Genomic DNA, 21093 nt, shown 5'->3' with positions numbered 1-21093 from the left:
TATGTTTACTTTGTCCTTGGGACAAGTAGGCCCAACCCTCTGCAGCACAAACCCTTTGGCTGCCTGTTTACAGAGAGTGGAACTCTCTGCAGTTGAGGTAATGTGTTTCCAAAAGATAATGCTGTTCGAACTTGTATTTATGGTTCATTATTTGAAAGCCTTCATTATTAGGGTGAGTGCTGTAAATAAATGTTTTAAGGTCACACTTCACTACTGACGTTGGTTCCAGTACAAAAAAAAAAAAAAACAGGTATACACATGTTTGAAAAGTTTAGGCTATGAGGCTAAGTATAATGCTCCCAGAATGCTCTCTGATTAGATGCAAATGAAGTGTCATTTAGTGAAATGTGTTGATGCATGCTAGTATTTCCCAAAAATATTTCTAATGGAGAATCAGTGTAACCATTTTCAACATGATTATGGGAAGCATGAAAATAAACAAACACTAACAAAGCCAACTGATCTGACATATTTTTATAAGTCTTTTAGTTTCATCAATGCGTGTCTTGTTTTGACATGGCTTTTGTAACACTTTATTGTTGTGGGAGCTACCAGGCCCTCAACATTGTAACAAACACTGGCAAACCCCCCCCCCCCCAAAAAAAGTTTTTGAACTCTAAAAGCACACGTGGCCACCAGCGGCATAACAAAGGCCCTGCAGCCGCCCTCCAGGAAGCCCCTTCAGCACCTGCCCTGAGTGAGCCTGGAGAGGGGGCTCCACCATGTTCTTTGCAAAGGGGCACCCTCCAGTTTCGTTACGTCACTGATTGCCACTGTAGTTCCTGACACTGAACAAAACTACTTTGTGTGCCAATATGTTCCTTGTGGAAGAGCAGAATGCGATCACTCACAGTAAAGCCAGCCGAAAGAGAGAGAAATAGAAGTTTAATAAAAACAAAATGTCTTTGTTAACACCATACCTAATTAGGGACCAAGACCCACATGTAGGTAGCTTTTTGCATGTCGCAAACAGCGACTTTCGCTGTTTGCGACGTGCAAAAAGCACATTGCGATGCACAAATCCAGTTTTGCGATTCGGTAACCTGGTTACCGAATCGCAAAACGGGTTTGCGACTCGCAATTAGTAAGGGGTGTTCCCTTCCTAATTGCGACTCGCAGTGCAACGTAGGATTGTTTTGTGACCGCGAACGCGGGCGCAAACCAATCGCAGTTTGCACCCATTTCAAATGGGTGCTAACACTTTCGCAAAAGGGAAGGGATCCCCATGGGACCCCTTCCCCATTGTGAATGTCACTGTAAAAAAAAATTCAGAGCAGGCAGTGGTCTTGCGGACCACTGCCTGCTCTGAAAAAATGAAACGAAAACGTTTCATTTTTCGTTTTTGTTATGCATCTTGTTTTCCTTTAAGGAAAACGGGCTGCATTAAAAATAAAAAAATAAAAATAAAAAAAAACTGCTTTATTGAAAAGCAGTCACAGAGATGGTGGTCTGCTATCTCCAGCAGGCCACCATCCCTGTGAGGACTGCCATTCGCGAGGGGGTCGCAAATTGCGACCCACCTCATGATTATTCATGAGGTGGGCATTTGCGAAGCCCTTGTGAATCACAGCTGGTGTCAGGGACACCATCCTACATTCGGATTTGCGACTCGCAATTTGCAGGTCGCAAATCTGAACCTACCTACATGTGGCCCCAAATTCTTAAAGAAAGTCACAAAAGTGCACCCATGGTATATGTCGTACCCCTATAAAATATTTGTGAACTGTATTTTAGCATGGGTAAATACGATGTGTAGATTTGCTCATGTGAAAATCTATTGAGCATTTGCAAATTCATTTTCCCTCCAGCCACTTTCTTCCCAACCCTGGAAGAAGTTCTAATTCTGCCATTGTCAGGAGTAAATGTCCAACCTTTCTTATTATGGGAAAATATTAGAGAGAAGCTGGTAAAAATCTTTAAAACATGCAGGTTAGTAGGTTTGCAGACTCAAAGGCATTCCAGCCCTGGAACTATTGCTTACTGCTTCCCCCAGCCTCAGTATGCAGATCTGCAGAAAGGTGGCAAAATAAGGAAATTGCTACAGTAGGGATTGAAACTGCAAGTATTCAAGCCCTACTATGGTAGTAGCCCTGGCATAATCAGAGAGGCTATTATCAGAGCTCTTACATAATGAGATTGCTGCCATAATTTGTCGCCACACGACATGGCACCAAAGGGACAAGTAGATCTTTTTACAGGACAAGTAGATTTGAGAAGCAACCTGTCCCCTGGACAAGTAGCTATTTTAATAAATTCCACACCCCTGCCAGTGATGTAACATTTACGTCTTTTTCCCAAAATAAATCTTTGGGTTGAATGTCACAATTATGTCTGGACACTGCAGCATGAGGAGTCACATGTAGCCTAGTGATTAACATCTCAGGCCCTCATGCTGAAGGTTGAAGGTTCCAGTTTAGGTGTGCCAGTGGTCATTTCCCTGCTTTAATTTCATTTCACCTTCAAATATTTAAGGTTCCTACTGAAAGGTGATCTCACTCTTTTTACTTGGCAAATACATTTTTCTTTTCAATTTGTCCGGAAATATCTAATTTTCAGTATATCATTCATCAAAGCCAAAAATCTCTCTCTCTCTCAGTTTCTCTCTCTCAATCTCTTTCGCTAAATGCTTCGTTCTCTCTTTTTCTCTCTCTCATAATGGGATGGAAGAAAGAGAGAGAGATTGTTATTGCAACGGTCTCGCCATACAATCAATTCAAAGCGTCACACTAGCAAGACGTTAGGTTTGAACATTATAGCTATGTTTTGATGCACATCAGAACAGAGTCACCTCTGGCCTAGTGTTAAAGCTTTTGGACTGTCACTCAGCAGGTTGAAGGTTCAAATCCTAGTATTTCATGGTAGTGCATCTATATATTTCCTAGTGTTTTTAATGTTAAACATTCCCAGTGATGGAACATTTGCATCTTTTTGCCTTCTAAATCTTTGGGTTGAACCTATGTCTGGACTCTGCATGATGAAGAGTCACCTGTGGTCTAGTGGTAAAGGTATCAGCCTCTGGCACACACAGCGTGGTGTTTGGTGCTTATGGGGGGGTTGTCCGCAGGGCCTGGCAACAAGCCAGGACTTGCAGCAGGCAAACCCTGCCACGCATGGTCGAAGTCTGTGCAAGGGGGTGGTTGTATTAATGTAAAGTAATAAAAATTACTTTACATTTAAAAATAATAGAATTTCGCTGAAAAAATAAGGGTTACAGGGACATTATAGTCATGAAATAGAATTTTAAAAAAACATCGAAAATCATAAAAATCAAAGGTTACAGGGTCGTCATAGTTCGGTTCTGAATTTACACACACAAAGCCATAAAAATTCAGCAGTTATAATTATGGTTATCTCAAGTAACTATAACTCGTGCCCTACGGTAACTATAACTCATGTCCTCGCCATGCCCTGCTAATTACTCAACATATTACAACATTCATGACTTCTTTGATAACATAATTAATAATATCAATGTCATATTTGCAATAAAATTATTGAGGTGAAAACTGTGCATGGCAGTGGTGCAAGTTGTAGTTACCTTAGGGCACGAGTTATAGTTACTCGAGATAACAGTAAGTATAACTGCTGAATTTCTATGGTTTTGTGTGTATAAATTCAGAACCTTACTTTAAAGTCCCTGTAACATTTGTTGTGTGTATATATTTATATATATTTACTTAAAAAACCAAAGGTTACAGGGACGTTCTAGTTAGACTCACATTGTAAACAAACAAAACCATAGAACTTCATCTATTATAGTTAGTTATTTCAGGTAACTATAGCTCGTGCCCTAAGGTAACTACAACTCACATCCCGCAATGCACAGTTATGTAATCAATAAATTTACTGCAAATTTTACAGTAACATTATCAATGGTGTTCTAAAACATGAGTGCTGCAATATCTGTAGAAATTAGCAGTGCATGGCAGGGGCACAAGCTACAGTTACTTGAAATAACTCGAACTATAAAAGCTTAATTTCTATAGTTGTGTAAGTTTAAAATGTGAACCTAACTATATCATCCCTGAAACCTTTAGATTTTTAAGTGAATTTGTATGCTTTCTTAAATTCTATTTCCTAACTATAACGTCCCTGTAACCATTGCTTTTTCAGTGAATTTCTATATTTTTTTAATGTAAAGTAATTTTGATTTCTTTATATTAATCAAACTACCTCCCATTCCCACCTTAACCCGTACAAACACCTTACCACCCAAAAATCCATACCCACCACAAACCCGAAAAATACCCCGCCACGCAAAAACCCATACCCACCCTAAACCCTCAAAAATCCCTTGCAACCCACAAACACATACCCACCCTAAACCTTAAAATTACCCTTGCTTCCCAATAACACATACACAGCCTAAAAATTCCCTTGACACCCAAAAATCCATACCCACCCTAAAACCTAAATTTGTCCTTACCACCCAAAAACCCATACCCACCCTAAAACCTAAATTTGTCCTTACCACCCAAAACCCATACCCACTCTAAACCCTAAAATATCTCTTGCCACTCAAAACCCATACCCAACCTAAACGCTGATACTACACATGCCACTCAAAAACCCACACCCACTTTAAACCCTAAAATTACCCTTGTCACTCAAAAACCCATACCCACCCTAAACCCTAAATTTACTATTGTCACCCAAATACACATACCCACCCAAAAAATATTTGTCACCCAAAAACCCATACCCACTGTGGACCCTAAAATTATCCTCGCCACTTAAAAACTCCCACTTACCCTAAACCCCAAATGTACCCTTTCCACCTAAAAACCCCATATCCACACCAAACTCTAAAAACTCCCTTTCCACCCAAAAACCCATACCCAACCAAACCCCTAAAAATTCACTTGCCACTCAAAAACACATAGCTAACCTAAACCCTAAAATTACCCCTGCCATCCAAAAAACAATACCCATTGTAAATCCTAAAAATTCCCATTCTAAACCCTAAAATACCCCTGCCATCCAAAAACCCACATCCACCCTAAACCCTGAAAATTCGCTTGCCACTCAAAAACACATAGCCACCCTAAACCCTAAAATTACCCCTGCCATCCAAAAACCAATACCCATTCTAAACCCTAAAATACCCCTGCCATCCAAAAACCCACATCCACTCTAACCCCTAAAAATTCCCTTGCCACTCAAAAACCCATACCCACCCTAAGCCTTAAAATTACCCTTGCCACCCAAAAACCCATACCCACACTGAACTCTAAAATTTCCCTTGCCGCTCAAAAACCCATACCAACCGTAAACCCTAAAATTACCCTTGCCACCCAAAAACCCATACTCACTCTAAAAATTACTTTACCCATTATATATATACACATACACACACAACATGACATACCTATAAATGACCGCTCATTGACCGTAATTAAGTGTGCATTTACTATTCTAACTCCACGCACGCTTTGATATTAGGGAAGGTTATAAAGCAGACCAAGGCAAATATAACTGCACTTTTAGTTTTTTGATGCACTCGCTCAAAACTACCTAAACACACTACAGGGACCGGGCCTCAAAACCACCGGTACTCACAAGGATAGTGTTTGTCTCACTTTCTTTTTTTCTCTCTTTTTCTCTCGCCTCTCTCTCTCTCCCCTCTCTGTCTCCTCACGCCTCACTCCTCTCTCTCTCCTTTCTTGTCACCACTAGGCAGTTACAGTTAGGACCTAGATTGCATTAAAAAAAAAAAGGTTTTTAATATGCTTATATTTTTGGCATTGCTTGACGAATCTTAACAAAATTTTCCAAAAAGATTCGACATTCACTTCAGCTGCTGTCTGGAAAATTTCAGGGTGATCCATCAAGTGCGGGGTTGAGATAAAAGGGGACTCAGAAAAGGAGCATCCAATGTAAATACCTATAAGGATTTTGAACAGCGATAGTGCCCAGACCGCTGGACGGAATTACACTAAATCTGGCAGACAGGTAGCTCTTGGTCCAGAAGGAGCCCTTTTTAGGTCGAGCATAGCAGCACGCAAGGGCTGTTTTCCGACGTGTTGTTATCTACATGGACTTTTAACCAGGCCCACCTCACGCCCATTACTATCACTCGTTCATGGGCTTGCCTTTCAAAAGTCCTTTGTTATCATTGGTAAATGCTTTCTATTTGTCCCTCCTTGGGGTGGTTTTGTTACCGCCTTGGACACAGACTCTGTTATATGGCTGATTGCACTTTAGCTGATATGTCTGACTGCAAGCGAACTTCTTTTTCCTTTTGTGTCTCTCCTTCGCACTCATGCTCATTGGGGACTTAGCGCTTTGAATGGGCTAGCTCATGTCAACTGTTTCACTTTCATTTTTAATGTAAGTGGCAAGTAAAGGCTGGTTAGGAATTTCCAAAACTAATAGCTCTAACTCGAGCAAATGCGAGACCCATTGTATTGCAAATGCTTGTTGTTATTTGGTGTAAATCCGTTCAGTAGTTTTAGAGATATTAAAGAAGATCCAAATTTGTATATATATATAGGGACGCAAAGGATTCGCGACCCCTTCTGATCTTCTACAAGGAAGTGTTGGCAGCCATCTTGGGACTCTGCTTCAGCTGCTTTTCTGACATGTTATCTACGTGGACTTTTATGTAATTCAATGCAGGGAGGGCTGCGTGGCCCCTCACACCCCCAGGGACCACCACCTCCTCGGGGCTTTAATGTAATTCTATGCGGGGTGATGGCCCCTCTGCAGCCCCAGGGACCACCACCTTCCTGGGGCAAATATTTAAAAATAGAAAGGGGGTTTGTTTCGGACCGCCGCAGCCCTGTGGACCACCATCTCCCCGGGGCTCTTTTCTCTGGAGGGGGGCCTCATGGCCCCCCTCAAGGAGCAACTGTTGAACCGGGGGACTACCACACCCTAGGGCCAGCTATTGCTATGTCCTCGGGTGCACACCCCCAAGACACAACTGTTTGCTGTGACTTGGCAGCAGCTTTATAACTGCCGCCAAGCCACAGCAAACAGTGGTCACAGCGAGGGAGAGCAGTCACAGTTCTCCCTCACTGCGAGCAGAGGTTTCCTCTGTCTCCCTGCCCACGGAGATGCAGGCAGACAGACAGAGGAAACTGCTCTCACAGAGGGGGAGCTACCTTAGCAGTTCCCTCTCTGTGGCAGCAATGCTGGCTCCCGCTGGAGACAGGAAGCCAGCTGGGACTGTGTGACCTTCAGGTTCCACTTACAGTCCCCAACATTGTGACTGGATGCCCTGGTCCCCCTCCCCCATAAAATATAAATAATTAGGCTGTGCCGCAGGGGATGGGGTTACCTTCTATACATTCTCCTTTTTGTGACCATCAAAACCTGCCATTCACTACAATCCATTTCAGTGGGGTGCTGTTATGCATATTGGTCCCAAGATGGCTGCCAGCAATTCCTGGTTAAAGTGGTGACAGCCAATCAGATCTCAGGATGGTATCACTTAAGCTCGGACCAGATATACAAATTTGGATTTCCTTTAATTTCTCCTAAACTACTGGATGGATTTACACCAACTAAAAAAGCATAATCTGCAGAACAAAATCTAGCTTTCTGCCAAATGTGGTGCAATTCCATCCAGTGGTTCAGGATGTAGTTGTGTTTAAAACTCCTATTGGAATTAACATGGGAAACACACTTCCAAAACTTTCCTTGCGCAACAAGAATCACTGGCACACTTTTTGTGGAAAGATTAGTCAAATGACACCAACAATGTAGTCAAAAAATGCTTTTCCTATGGAAACATGGTCCTAACTATAACATTCTGCTGGTGACAGCCAGTAGGTTTTTTTTTTATATCTATCTCTGTCTCTCTCTCTACACACACACAGATATATATATATATGTATATATATATACATACACACACACACTCAGCTCAAAAAGATGAACAATTTAAAAGCTGTTTGTGAAATGAAAATCACAAGAAAAACTGACAGACCCGACTCCGGGCATCCAGAGCCCACTAGCAATTCAAAAATGCCTTTCGGAGAGTTACACCCTTCTTGCAGGCTATGCCTTTGCCCAGCCCACTTAGGCCTGGTAATTCTCCCTTGTGATTCATGTCTATAGTCAAGTACAACACATTGGCCTGGAGTCCTTGCCCTGGGATCACTTAATTTAAATGTATTTTCACTGCACTCACTATTATTTGTCTCTGCTACAACAATCCTTGAAGGTTAAACTGTCAAATTTGTGCAGGTGGCAGGGCTCCATGTTTCCAGTTCTGGCCTTTTACAAATCATTTTATCATGTGACTGACGGCCCAATGTACTAAGCCTGAGTCGCAAATAGAGGTGAAGCACCAGTAAATTAATAAGGGAAGCCGAGCCAAGCCAAGGGTCTGGCTAGCATGAGCCAAGCCATGAAAATGTTTAGCATGCAGTCTCTTCAAAATTAAAAAAATGTATATCTTTGACATACAAAAGCATTTCACCTTATTACATTAGATGTTATCTTTGTATAGACAGACATTTAAAAAAAATGATAGTTTTTAAACGTGAACATAGGAAACATTAATGGCTTGCACCCCCCCCCCCCAAATCACAATGCCTTGAGTGAACTAAGAGGCAAGATAAAAGTCATATAAACCATAAATGTGGCCTAAATTCCTATCATATATGGAGCACATTTATGGTCTATTAGGTCCAACATAAGGTGCCTTTGTCCAGTGCACACCCTGTACTCAAGAATTAAAGTGCTCTTGTGTGGTAAAAGAGAAAAAGGAAGCTCTGTGAAATAATATGTTTGCCAGGGTTCACATGATTTGGACAAGCAGGGAAGTCGATACTGATTCCAGGTTATCTGTGTTGACATTTTCAGATTCAACCACCAAATGTAAAGCTCTGTCTCTCTTTAGCTCCTGTTTTCCATCAAAGCTCGCAGATTTTTCTCTTTCAATCTTGGTGCACAACAAGAAAAACCAATGCAAACATAGACCCAATTCGGGCCCCCAAACAAAACTACCAAGCCAAGAATGCATTTGTTAGGGGACACACACCCCAAATTACCCCTTTGATGCCATGCCCCTGTCTCTGAATGTGGTGGACGTAACACTTGCCAGGAATTCACCCAATTAAGTAAACAATTGCATACAATATTCTAATACCAGAGTTTTGTCATTGATATTGCCAGTGCCTAATTTGAGACGGTGAATTATTTCGTCTATGGCAGACAGAATTATATTGAGTATGCCATAACCAATGGGAAACTCAGTCATAGAACACACAAACACACCGTTGCTCACTCACACTCTCTCACTAATACTCACTCCCTCTCACATTCACTCTCTTCATCCTCACTCACAGTGACTCACGCTCTCTCACTTACTCATTGTTACTCTTACTAGTGCCCATTTACTGTTATACATGCACAAATATGCTCATACTCCCTCATAATTCCACACTCACTGACTCTGTTCCCTGGTTCAATAGTACCTACTGCACCATTCATAGCTACAGCTCTCCTAACACACACATTCTCCTTCACTCACTGCCTCACTCATTTTCACTTATACATTCCTTAAAATGCAGATTCTCGCTTTCACTCTCTGACAAAAAAGCAATGTCCAGATAGTTAAAAAAAATAGGAATAAGACAATGTAAAGCCCAATGGGCTGTGTATACTCCCTTGGAGTAATGCTCACGGCAGCTGAAAAGTCCCTCACCAAGCACGAGCAGAGCAGACTTCCTGGTAACCAATGAGTAAATCGTGTTGCAAAAAGAAGCGCGGAAAGGAGCATGAAAAGAAGAACTATCTAGAGAGCAGCATTGAAAAGGTGCACAACAAGCATCTGCCAGAGACTCAGGAGGCAAAAAGCCTGACTTGGGTCTGGAAAACCAGTTAATGGAACGCAAAAGCAAGAGCAAAGTGTTTCGTTAAATGAGAGATCTAACGCTCTTTGTGAGAGACACTGAGCCTCACAAAGAACCTAAAAGCCCCCCAGTTGGCGTCTAGGCTCTATTTACATGCTCGTGTGGGCCACGTTAAAGCTTCTGGGCTTTAATTCATGGACAAAACTATTTCAACACGTAGCGATCTGTGAAGACTACTGCCTGAACTGGACTCAATTTCTTGATGAGAATGTTATGGTCTTAAGCCCCTGGTACTGCTAAAAAAAGATATTGCTTCTTGGTTGGATTCCTTCAAAACATACAATCTCTACCCTGCATCATGAGCTATTCCGTGGAGTGTTAGAACCTTTTGTTAAAACTAGCACCGGCTTTGGAGCACGGGCAGCTTGTGTCGGACTGATTGCACCACAGTAGCGCGAGCGGGTACTTGTACCATGGTGTGCTTCCACAAGTGTGAGTGCAACCTTGTGTGGCTTTGTATGTAGCCTTGGTCTTTGTAACATGTCTGTGCCTATGTGTGAAATGTACTAGGCTCTATTTGTTTTCAGGCGCCATGTTTGTGACATGTGCTAGACTATGTGACTGTGCCTTTGTGCAGTATGCGTCTGTGGTATGTGCTTGTCTTCGTGGCAGTGTAGCATATAATTGCCTAGGATTGCTCCTGTCAGTACTCTGTCCTTACTCTTCTTTGTAGTAATGGGAGTTTCTACTTGTTTTCTTTTCTCTGTCTAGTAACGGGCTTTCCTTACCCAGCAGCAGGGACTACAGTTGCGTACAGAGGGGCACACTTACGAGGACGGGGCCGTGCTGTGTACAACACATTCCGGGCAGCACCTCCACCACCACCCATTCCCACCTATGGGACGTGAGTATTGTGCACAATGCTGAGGATACCTCCAATCTTTAGTGTGGCACTGAAGTATTGAACTTACTAATGCAAATCTTCCCTTTGGCCTTCCCTGTCTGAATGCAACTGTATTAGAATTTACTCTGCACCTATCTGTCTTATATTTTAGACAAAGTATGCCTATGGTTCCAGGGGTGGGAATTATTGTGGTGTGCGCGTAGTGTTTGATGAATGACTGCAGCAAAATGGGTGAGTTTCGGAGTGACTATTCCTTATTCCATATCATCGAGTCACTATTCCTTGTTATGTGTAGTATTCAGAGACTGTGACAGGGTTTGTGTGTATACATCAAAGTGCCAGTTTGTGTGTCACTATGCCAATGAGTGCCAGTGGATGCCAATCTGTGTACGTGAGTGTTTGCTGTAAGTGCCAGTGTGTTTGTGTGTGTATCTTTGTGCCACTGTAAGTGTACTAAGCAGTGTGTGTGTGTCAGGGAATGTCAAGCTGGTGACTTTCTCAATGTGCAATTATCCATGTGTGGCAAAAGCACACATTTATCAGTCGGTGACTGTGATAGGATGTGTAATAAGGTAACTAACTATGCATGTCAAGGGTTGGATAGAGGGCTCTTGAATCCTTCTTCTTCCAATGAGACTGCTAGAGATATGGGTGACTCCTCCAGTAGCCACAGCGCGAGAAACTCATGGAACTGTTACCTTCCCGAATGATTCCCTGAAGGAAGGAAGAAGCCAAAATTATAGAAAAAAATCTTCCAGCTGGAATAGGATTAGCAGAGACGATTTCAAGGAGGCAGAAGGTCATCTTTCTCTAAGGAGTAAATCGATCAGGCAGGAGAAACGTAGAGAGGAAAAACTATAGAAACATTATAGGCCCAAAAGAGAACTATTGGGCGTTGAACATGATGAAAAATCCTCCAAAAGCATGCTACCGCAACTTTGCCGGGGTGACTGCTGCTTAAATTCTCTGGAAAATGAGACTCCACCCCAACTTCTTGTAAAACATGCTGGGAAGAAAAACACATGTAGGCCGCAAGTAACATTAAGAAAGCAAGAGAAGAATTGTAGATATTATAGTAGAATCTTGGCCAATATATCTATACTTGCCAGACAGCTTGCAACACAAAAGGCGCATAGACGCAACAGGACACGAGCCTGTTAGTGCTGCTTGGATTAAGCGCAAACACTGCTGTGGAAAAGACCAGACAAGTTGAGACATGTACAGAAATGGACTGAGCACTACAGGCAGCGCAGGTCTTTAGCATGCTCTGGGAATGAGTCTCGGGTGAGTTTTAAGAGAGGGCACAACAGTCCCAATGCTTTTATTTATTTGTACATCATATATCAAGTTATCTGGTTATCAAAGACTGGGAATGGTATCTACAGGGGTGTGAGTATGAGTGACAGGGTCACGTTGTTGGTGGGTCTGCCAGTGGCTATGCCAGAATGTTAGTGACTGGTTGTGCTAATGTGTGTGTTGTAGTACACTGTGCTAGAGTGTGACTGTCAGAGGATGATCTTCAGGGGCTATTCGCACAAGTCATTGGTTGACTGTGCCCAGAGCGTGTCATTTAATGTTTGTAATAGTGAACGTCTGGATGTCGCTAGGGGATTGTATTTTGGTATGTGTCACTGAGTGAGCATTAGAATATGTATGTGCTTTTATCATGCTGCTTGTCTGTAAGTGTGAGACAGTGTCTGTGTGGGATTGTATCCTGGAATGTTTTATGTAGTGACTGCCTAAACTTGTACGTGTAAATTGGTGATGGGATTGAAGGACAGATCCATAGGTGTCTCTATGACTTGAGGATGAGAGGCTGCACCTGGAATGTTGTGGGTGGAAGAGCTATTGGTGAAGAGAAAAAGCAAGAAAACAAATGTTTGCCCTAATTTCCCACAATGGTTGCTACCTCGCTCCATGTCATGAGGACACCAAGTTTTCAGTTCATCACAAATATTACAACTCGTTATTAGGTGTCTCATTCTCACTATGTCAATGGAGGCGACCCAGGTCTAAAAATCCTAGAAGACTTTGTCAAGTGAATGGTCAGAAAGGAAACATGGTGTCCTGATGACATGAAACTAGGTTACATCACTAATCACTAAGTAAGGGGGCTTTGAAGGGGGTATATACTTGCGGAAAGAAAAAATGGCTGACGCTGGTGGGGGCCACTGTCACACTTTTTGCTGGACACCATGGCCTGGATGTATCTAAAAGAGGGTATCAACCAAAACATCTCCAATCGTAATAGGCAACCATTTGCCTTGAGGTGTATGCTTAAATTGGAGCGATATAGCCATGCCTTATTACAACTAGGGGCCAGCAGAAAGAAAACTAAGGGGCATATTTATACTCTGTTTGCGCCGAATGTGCGTCCAAAATTTGGACGCACATTCGGCGCAAACCTTGCACCATATTTGTACTATGACGCCCGACCCCGCGAACGTCAAAATTCCTCCGTGTGCGTCATTTTCTGGATGCGGGAAACCGCCTTGCGTTAATGACATGCAAGGTAGGCGTTCCCGTGATGCACAGGAGGGGACGGGCCTTAAAAAACGGCACCCAGCCTGCTGTGCGCTGTTTTTTAACGCCTGGGTGAGGGCAGGCGTTAAGGGACCTGTGGGCTCAAGTCCATGGTCTCAGACCATGCGAAGCAGTCCACAGGTGCCCTTCCCTGCCCCCCCCCCCACCCACCCCTGGAGGACACCCATGGATGGGGGGGACCCATCCCAGGTAAATTGAGTTTTTTTTTTTTTTTTAGTGGCATGGGGGGCCTAACTTGGGCCCCCCTACATGCCATTGGGCAGGGGGGCATGACTCCTGCCTTTGCTAAGACAGGAGTCATTTCCAAGGGGACTTGTGCATCAAAAAATGGTGCAAGTCGGTTAGAGCCATGATTTTTTTACTCTAGCCCGACTTGCACCATTTTTTGACGTACAACCCCCATTTTCCCCTATGCCGGCACTGCCTGGTTAGAGGCATTTTTTTTTACTCTGACCAGCTCGCAGCACCAGCTAACGCCAATCCATAAATAAGGTGCCTGCCTGGTGTGTTGGGATGGCGTTAGCCGGCGGTACATTTTCTGACGCAAGCCAGCGCTGGTTTGCGTCAAAAAGTATAAATATGGGCCTAAGTGTTACAGTCAGTGTACATCCTCTCTTGTCCGTCCACTCTTGTCCAGATAGAAGTAAGCAGCCCTCCTGATTGGGCAGTGCTCCTGCCAGGTACAGAGCCCTCCCACAGATTTTACCTGGAACACTATACAGAACTCTGGGTGAATCCCAGCCATAACAGGCATGGTTTTGACGACAACCTCTCTCCCACCATTGTCCGTAATCCCTTCCTTAACACACTCAGGCCTGGGAAAAATTTAGAATGAAGCTTTCTGAAAACTCCTTAATCCACCTTACTGTACTCTAATTTCAGCAGTTCTACAATACTTACACTGGCTGCTCGTGGCTGGACTACACTTGGGGAGCCAAAGGGGAGTCACCCTCCGTCAAGCCATGGCGGAAAACAAAACATAGGGAACGTGCAAGGCAACCAACATTCTGCAGTCTCCAGTCAGAAGGAGGTGCTGCAAACCCTGAATATGTGCTGCTTCTCAAGAAGCACCATGGCATCTTGATCTTCAACCACCACTTGCACTACTTGACTGCATTCCTGCCTGTGTTGGTGGGTAAGGTGGACCCAACTCTTATGGCCTAGGATCTGGCCTAGCACATGTGCCCGAAGGATAAAGAGCTCTTTTGCAGATCCCCAGTGTGACCCAAAGTAACTGGTATTACAGGTTCAGACGTCTATAGCTGGCTGGCCTAGTGACTTGCTTAATCTCTCTTGAACACACTTTGGTCCTCTATACAATTTCCATGTTATCAAAAATGGTAATACTATACCGAATAAAAATCAAGAGGTGTAGTATTGCTGAATCATTTTGAGTTCCTCACCTCTCTGTAGAGACTAACACGGCAGTGCTGCAGGTTTTCCCGATCCCTAGGTATGAAAATTCAGAAACGTGCTTTTTTCATGCACAAATGACACCAGGTTTTGAGCTGGTAAAATGTAATGGAATTGCCTGCACAAAAGTCGATTCGGCTGTAAACTCCTGTTTGCACCCAATGAGGTGCATAGATATTTTTTAAAGGCTATTCTTTCGGCGACTTTTGCTCTTCTCACCTTTTTCACTGGTTAAATGACTAAGACGTGTTTATCTGACAATTTTAATGCGGTGATTGTAATTTGTATTCAATTCTAGAATTACGTTTGTTCATCTAAATGTCTATAACTTTCCCTCTATTTTTAGTGGGATTTAAGTAGTACATATTATTTTTCTACCCATGTGTTCCGGAACAGATCTTAAGTTATTTTTTTGTCTACAGTGTATGGGTTAGGGTTTGTGCTTCTCATTTCCTTCAAGCTGTAGGTCCCCAGGAAGGTTTGTCTACGCATGCTTGTGACTATCTCCATTAAGAGTATTGTGAAACAAGAATAGTAAAAAAAAAAAACTAGAAAGCATTAGCAAAACCAAGAGGTCTCCCCTTTGGGACCTCCTGACTTTGGCAATGGTTTTTAATGATACTGCACATCATGGCTGAAGAGCGAAAAAAAGCATATTTCATTTTGTAGACATGCGAAGAATACTTGTGCGTTCCTACAAAATTAATTTTATTTACTGATCCAAGTTGGATTGTTTAATTTAAAAAAGTAGTATGAAAGCATTATTTTTTCTTTCATAAACCTGGAGAGGAGAAACTACAATGAGGGTGTGGAAGGTAGTAGCAACTTGAAGGAGGAGGGTGGAAACAACACAAAGGGCGTGGATGGTGGGAAGCTGCATGGAGGGTGTGGGTGGGGAAAAGCAACATGGAAAGGCACCGGTGGGGTAAGCAACACTGAGGTCAAGAATAGGGGACGAAACACAGAAGGCAGGGGAGAAGTACGTGACTGGGTCTTTCGTGAGATCTAAAAAAAAGAAATGTATAGACCTTATAATTTACAACTCAGAAATCAAGCAAATCTATAGATATGTTAGGTCATAGGAGAATAGCACTGTGTCATTATTGAAGATATAAATTAGGCCTGTGCCAGTGTAAAATACATAGCTCGACAAACTCTTCTTACAGAGTAATCAAAATCTAGTCTCATACTGTGAAGATAGCAAGATTCTGACGCCAGAAATCTGCAGCCCTCTCCCCAAACGCCCTTGTACGCCATGAACACAGGCATTTTATGGGCCATTTCTGAGCTGGCCCTGAGGTGTACAGAGTGGCCCTGAAGTGTACAAAGTTGGCCTACCTATGTGCTTACATGGTTGCCTGATAGTAGCTCAGGCTATAAAAGTCATATTTCACTAATACCAGAGATCACAAGAGATAAAAGGTTGAGTTGGAGCTTAGTAAAATAGTCATGCACTAAGACAATTCAAAGAGCACATGAAAGAAGTGCGGCATCTGCATCTGGCAAAAGTAACCTGGTTGGTTTTGCCTATGGGGTTGAATTGAGATGGCAGTGTGGTGCATTTTGTGACAGACACGGTGATGAAAGTTGGAGGAGGTGGAGCATGATGGAGTGAGTGAACCGAAATAGAGGAAATATCTCGGGATGGAGGGGTTTTCTCATTTTTGCAGTGGATGCCTGAAGATAAAGAGGTGTCTTTGGATAGGGGAGTGTCTTCAGATGCAGAGGTGTCTCTGGGTATCTACTAAAATGTACCTTTGTCTCTTTTTCTTAGCGTTGTTTACCAGGACGGTTTTTATGGAGCAGAAATTTATGTAAGTTCCTTTCAACAAATATTATCTTTTTGGGTTTTAAAAATGTTATCAAAAGTGCCGCTAATAAGCATTTCTGGTGGGATAGGAACTGTAGTTTAGGGTAGGAAGCTGCAAAACTTTTCCTAGCAATGCCCATTCCCGTCACACGCAACGAGCGCGGAACTTGAGGAGTATTCCTTTAGGGAACTTATCCAGTTTCAAACTGTTCAGCCTTCCGGCTGTGGTTGCAACTGCAGTAGTGAATTAGTTCTAGCAATTTACCTTCTTCAGGCACGACTTTGCAAGGCCGGGGATGATCAGATTTCCCAGCAGGCCATTGTCTGTGAAAGTCCCCAGGACTATAACAGAGCTGTCAGTCATTTGCCTGACATGTGACTGATATCTCCGCCTAGTCCCCCAGCCTTTTCAGAGGCTGTCTGTGGCCCCTAATTGCTGGGGTCAGTGGTGAACTATCCTGGATCCAAACTCTGGATCATTCTCTCGGGCTCCCGTTGGCAGTGGTTTGGATTCATATTCTGGTTCTAAGATACCATCTGAGAGCCATTTATACTTACAGTGGCATTCTAGGATTCTAGCGTTCATGTTGTGTCTTGTATACTGATGCGTTAGGTTTCATGCTTGGAATCATTTATACTTACACAAGGATTTTAGGATTCAAACTGGGGTCATTTGTATTTACACTGGGATTCTAAGATTCATGCTGTGTCTCTTATATATTGATGTGTTAGGGCTCTTGCTTGGAATCATTTATATGTACATAGGGATCCTGGGATTCACATTGGGAGCCATTTATACTTACACTGGCATTCAAGGGTTTATTCCATGTTTATTAATGTGTTTGGTTTCGTACTTGGATTCAATTATATTTACACAATGATCCTCGGATATACACTGGGTCATTTGTTTCTACTCTGGGATTCTAGGACCCACACATGGTATCATATCGATTTATATTGAACATCAGTTAGACTTCTTCCCAAAATACCTAGTGATGAGGATGTATTCTGGGGTCCTGGGTGTTTATGCTGGAAAAGCTGAGGGCCTGTAGCAGGATCCTAGTCATTAGTCCTGTCAGTTCCTGGAATAGATTTAGGCAGCAGTCAACTGGGAGAGCGCTCAAAATATGGAACAAAGTGGGCACATGTGAATAGGTGAACATGTGACATGGATGCAGAAACATCAGAGATGCCTCTACTGTATGCCGTGCAGCTTTCTCATGATGCATAAACATGCTCTCTTCTGTTAACCCAGGGCGGGTATGCAGCTTACAGGTACGCTCAGCCAGTAGCAGCAGCAGCGGCAGCAGCAGCAGCAGCATACAGCGACAGGTAAGATGGCGGCCACAGAGTACTGGCTTGGCAGGGAATGTATGCAATATGTCGTAAGGATTGCACAGAGCTTTGGGCATGGATTGTGCTCGATATGTCGAAGGGAATACGCCTGGAATGTGGCGTTGATTGGGAAAGAAAAGTGAAAAAGACTGTGTACAAGATGTGCGGGAAATGTTTCAGAGATGTGGCAGGGAATGTGTGCAAGAAGAAACCGAGTGTGGCAGGGAATGTCCCTGTGAAAGGTGTCAGGAATGTAAACGGTGGGAGGCTTTTATCTATTTTATTTCTTATATTTTTACAAAGCACATTGAACTAGAAGATACCAGTATACTGTCCAAACAGCAGTATGCAACAAAGTCGAGCATCACTTACATAAAACCAGGCCAATACTTAAAAAGATTATAACTTCGACTCATCTTGGTAGAGATAAAAACATGGAATAAATTAGTAGCTCTTTTGAAGGATTAGAAAAGAATAAGTGCACGACACAAAGACTAGAAAAAGATAGCTGTGGCAGGTATAAGGAAAAGAAGAAATTCAGGTCTCTATTTAGATTACAAGGAGTGAAAGGATGAGAAGATGAACAAACAGCGGTGGAGGGGTGGAAAGGAGGGAGGAAACATTGACTAGATCATCACTGTTCTGGGTGAGGTGCAGAAAGGGGAGCGTGACTCATTTACATACTCTGAGCTAGTGGCTTTTCAGTTTTTTCATGAAGATCATTGGGATCTTCACAAGACTAACACTGACTTGGAAAGCAAACCACAGAGAAGGAACTGCCCCTCAAAAAGGCTTGAATCGCTTCTTTGCAAGATTTGGTGGTTTGTTTTTCAGGTTGAAGTTATAAAGGCTCTTAGGTTCTTGTTGGGACCGGATATCATGGTGGCAGCTTGAAGATATATTCAGGTCATAGAAGGTATTGTTTTGTAAGTAATGCAAACTAATGTAAACTTTATTCTGGCTTTTAAGAGGAGTTAGTGGAAAAACCTAGGAAATATGGTCATATTGTCTTGTGCTTGATATACGTTTTGCCACTGAATGAATAATGGCCCAGGTGGGTGTTAGTATAAGAGAGTGCCAGTCTAAATAGAAGTGCCAAAGTCAATTTTGGCTAAAACCAGGGCCTTTATGACATGAAAGAAGTCAATGGGCTGAAGGGAACATTTCAGTTTCATGACGATGGGCAATGTTGGCTCTAGTTTTAGTTGCAATATTTAAGGGATAAGTGAGAGTCAAATCACTTCTCACATGTAGGCATCTCACACAATATTTATCAAGTTTTGGTCAATTATATTGACGTAGTGCATTCTGGTAGTTGCAGATTACAACTTATTTTCACATTTTACTTTCCATTTTGTTGCTGCCCTGCAAGACTTATATATCTTAAAGTCTCTTTGCACCAGTGCTCTGCAGTCAGACCATATTTTTACCTTCGTCTCTCATGCTGCTTCGTTAATCTAGGAGGTAAAATACCTCAAGAATGGTGGTGCCAAATACACTTGTCCTGGAAGACCTCTTCAAACAATATATGCTGGTCTCACAGAATTTTCACAAAAGTGCTTTACACTGCATTTATTATGTATTGTCCAATCTCCTCCCAGGGTATTTTTGTGGTTTTAGTTCACGGTTTCACTTTACGTGTCCTTGCTGTTTCTGCAATCAGATATTTTGAGAGGTCTGTTCAACTGGTGTTTCTGTATTATTACTTCTCATCAGAAGAGTATATTGCTTTACCTTTGTTAAGGCCGCACCTGTTATGCGGAGTCCTCAGTCAAGGCAGCATAATCCCTCACAACATGCGATGCACATCTTGATCTGCCAGGAAAAGGCAGGACTCCGTCTTTTCCTTTAATTTTCCATTGTAGCTGTTGTTGAGCCGTCCTGGGATAAATATTGGAAGGAGGTGTGAAGTTTGGGCCCAAGGACAATATAACAACAAGCATTTGCAATGCAATGGGTCTCGTGTTTGCCCGAGTTAGAGCTAATAGTGTTGTAAATTCCTAACAAGACTTTTCTTGCCACATAAATTGACAATGAAAAGTGAAACAGTTGACATAAGGAAGCCGATTCAAAGTGCCACGGCTGCCATGAGCATGAGCGCAAAGGAGAGACACAAAAGAAAAAAGAAGTTCGCTTGCAGTCAAACGTATATCGGCAAATGTGCAATTATCCACGTAACAGGCTGAATGGCCAAGGGGGTAACAAAACCGCCCCAAAGAGGAACAAACGTAAAGACTTTACTCATGATAACAAAGGATTTTTGAAAGGCAAGCCCATGAACGAGTGATAGCGATGGGCGTTTGAAAGACATGGTTCAAAGCCCACATATAGATCACAACACATCAGAGCACTTGTGTGCACGACCTAAAAATGATCATATTCAATAAATGTCAAGATTCAGTATGAGGTATTATTAAAAAAATAATTAATTTGAGCTAGTGGGGGGGGGAGGACCCTGCACTTATTTTTGAGGGTCAGCACTTATTTTTCTGCATCAGGCATTTACTGCGAGCTAAAGACAAATATGGAAAGGACGGAAAAGCGTCACAAAGGGAGAAAGCTGCTAGAGTGAGCTGAAGGGGCAGGGAGTGGCTGCAAATGGATTAAAGAGTTCCGAGATAGCTTCAGGATTAGGCTGCCTCAGTCTTCTGTGCTCGCATATTTAATTGTAGTAGTTGCATGTTTCAAATGAGAGCTTTGGGCTACAAATTAAGCACTGATCTGTGATGAGATAAACACAGATTAATAGAATACAATTGATGCACTTTGGTGGAATAACAGACATCTCAACGCCATACAGTTCACCAGATATGACCGTAAACACATTTAGCATAACAAAGTGCGGTTAAGAGGACAGATGCGATTTATTGGCTGATGTTAACCTTTGGGGCACTTGGGCAGGCTCTGCAAAGAGTTGAAAGTATTCCAGTATGTGATCCCTGTGGAGCACTCCACTTTGCCTCTAGATTTCCAGGCATTCGACCAGAATTACTGGGGAACAATAAGTTTCATAAATTCGTCTGGGTTCATTACACAGACTTTTTGATTCAGACAGTCTCTGCACATTTAACACAAGTTGACACATAGGGCCTGATTGGGAGTTTGCTGGACACGTTCATTTTGGCTGCAGGGGTGCTATTTAGTAACAGGAACTGGACCAGCATACAACCCTCAGTCAGCAGGTAACTGTAGATAGTCAAACAGACAGGAAAACATGTTGAGTGCTCTTTTCATAGGCAAGATGGGACACTGGTTGAGCACAGAGGATGTGTATTCCAGCC

The 21093-nt window shown here is 42.7% G+C and overlaps 1 protein-coding gene across 18 annotated transcripts in view; it reads left to right on the top strand.

Annotated features, from left to right (window-relative positions):
- The window catches only part of RBFOX3 (RNA binding fox-1 homolog 3), a 1585357-nt gene that overhangs the window by 1550336 nt on the left and 13928 nt on the right, over nucleotides 1-21093 (top strand). For 17 of the 18 annotated variants that reach the window (XM_069199697.1, XM_069199694.1, XM_069199703.1 and 14 more), the window contains 3 exons: nucleotides 10578-10710; nucleotides 16442-16481; nucleotides 17733-17809. In XM_069199697.1, coding sequence (XP_069055798.1) covers nucleotides 10578-10710; nucleotides 16442-16481; nucleotides 17733-17809 — 250 coding nt within the window. The remainder of the gene's footprint in view (nucleotides 1-10577; nucleotides 10711-16441; nucleotides 16482-17732; nucleotides 17810-21093) is intronic. The other variant, XM_069199689.1, reaches the window with a different exon arrangement.

The sequence above is a fragment of the Pleurodeles waltl genome, chromosome 7 (genome assembly GCF_031143425.1).
Source record: "Pleurodeles waltl isolate 20211129_DDA chromosome 7, aPleWal1.hap1.20221129, whole genome shotgun sequence".
Lineage (NCBI taxonomy): Eukaryota > Metazoa > Chordata > Amphibia > Caudata > Salamandridae > Pleurodeles > Pleurodeles waltl.
This window is presented reverse-complemented; position numbering and strand designations above follow the sequence as displayed.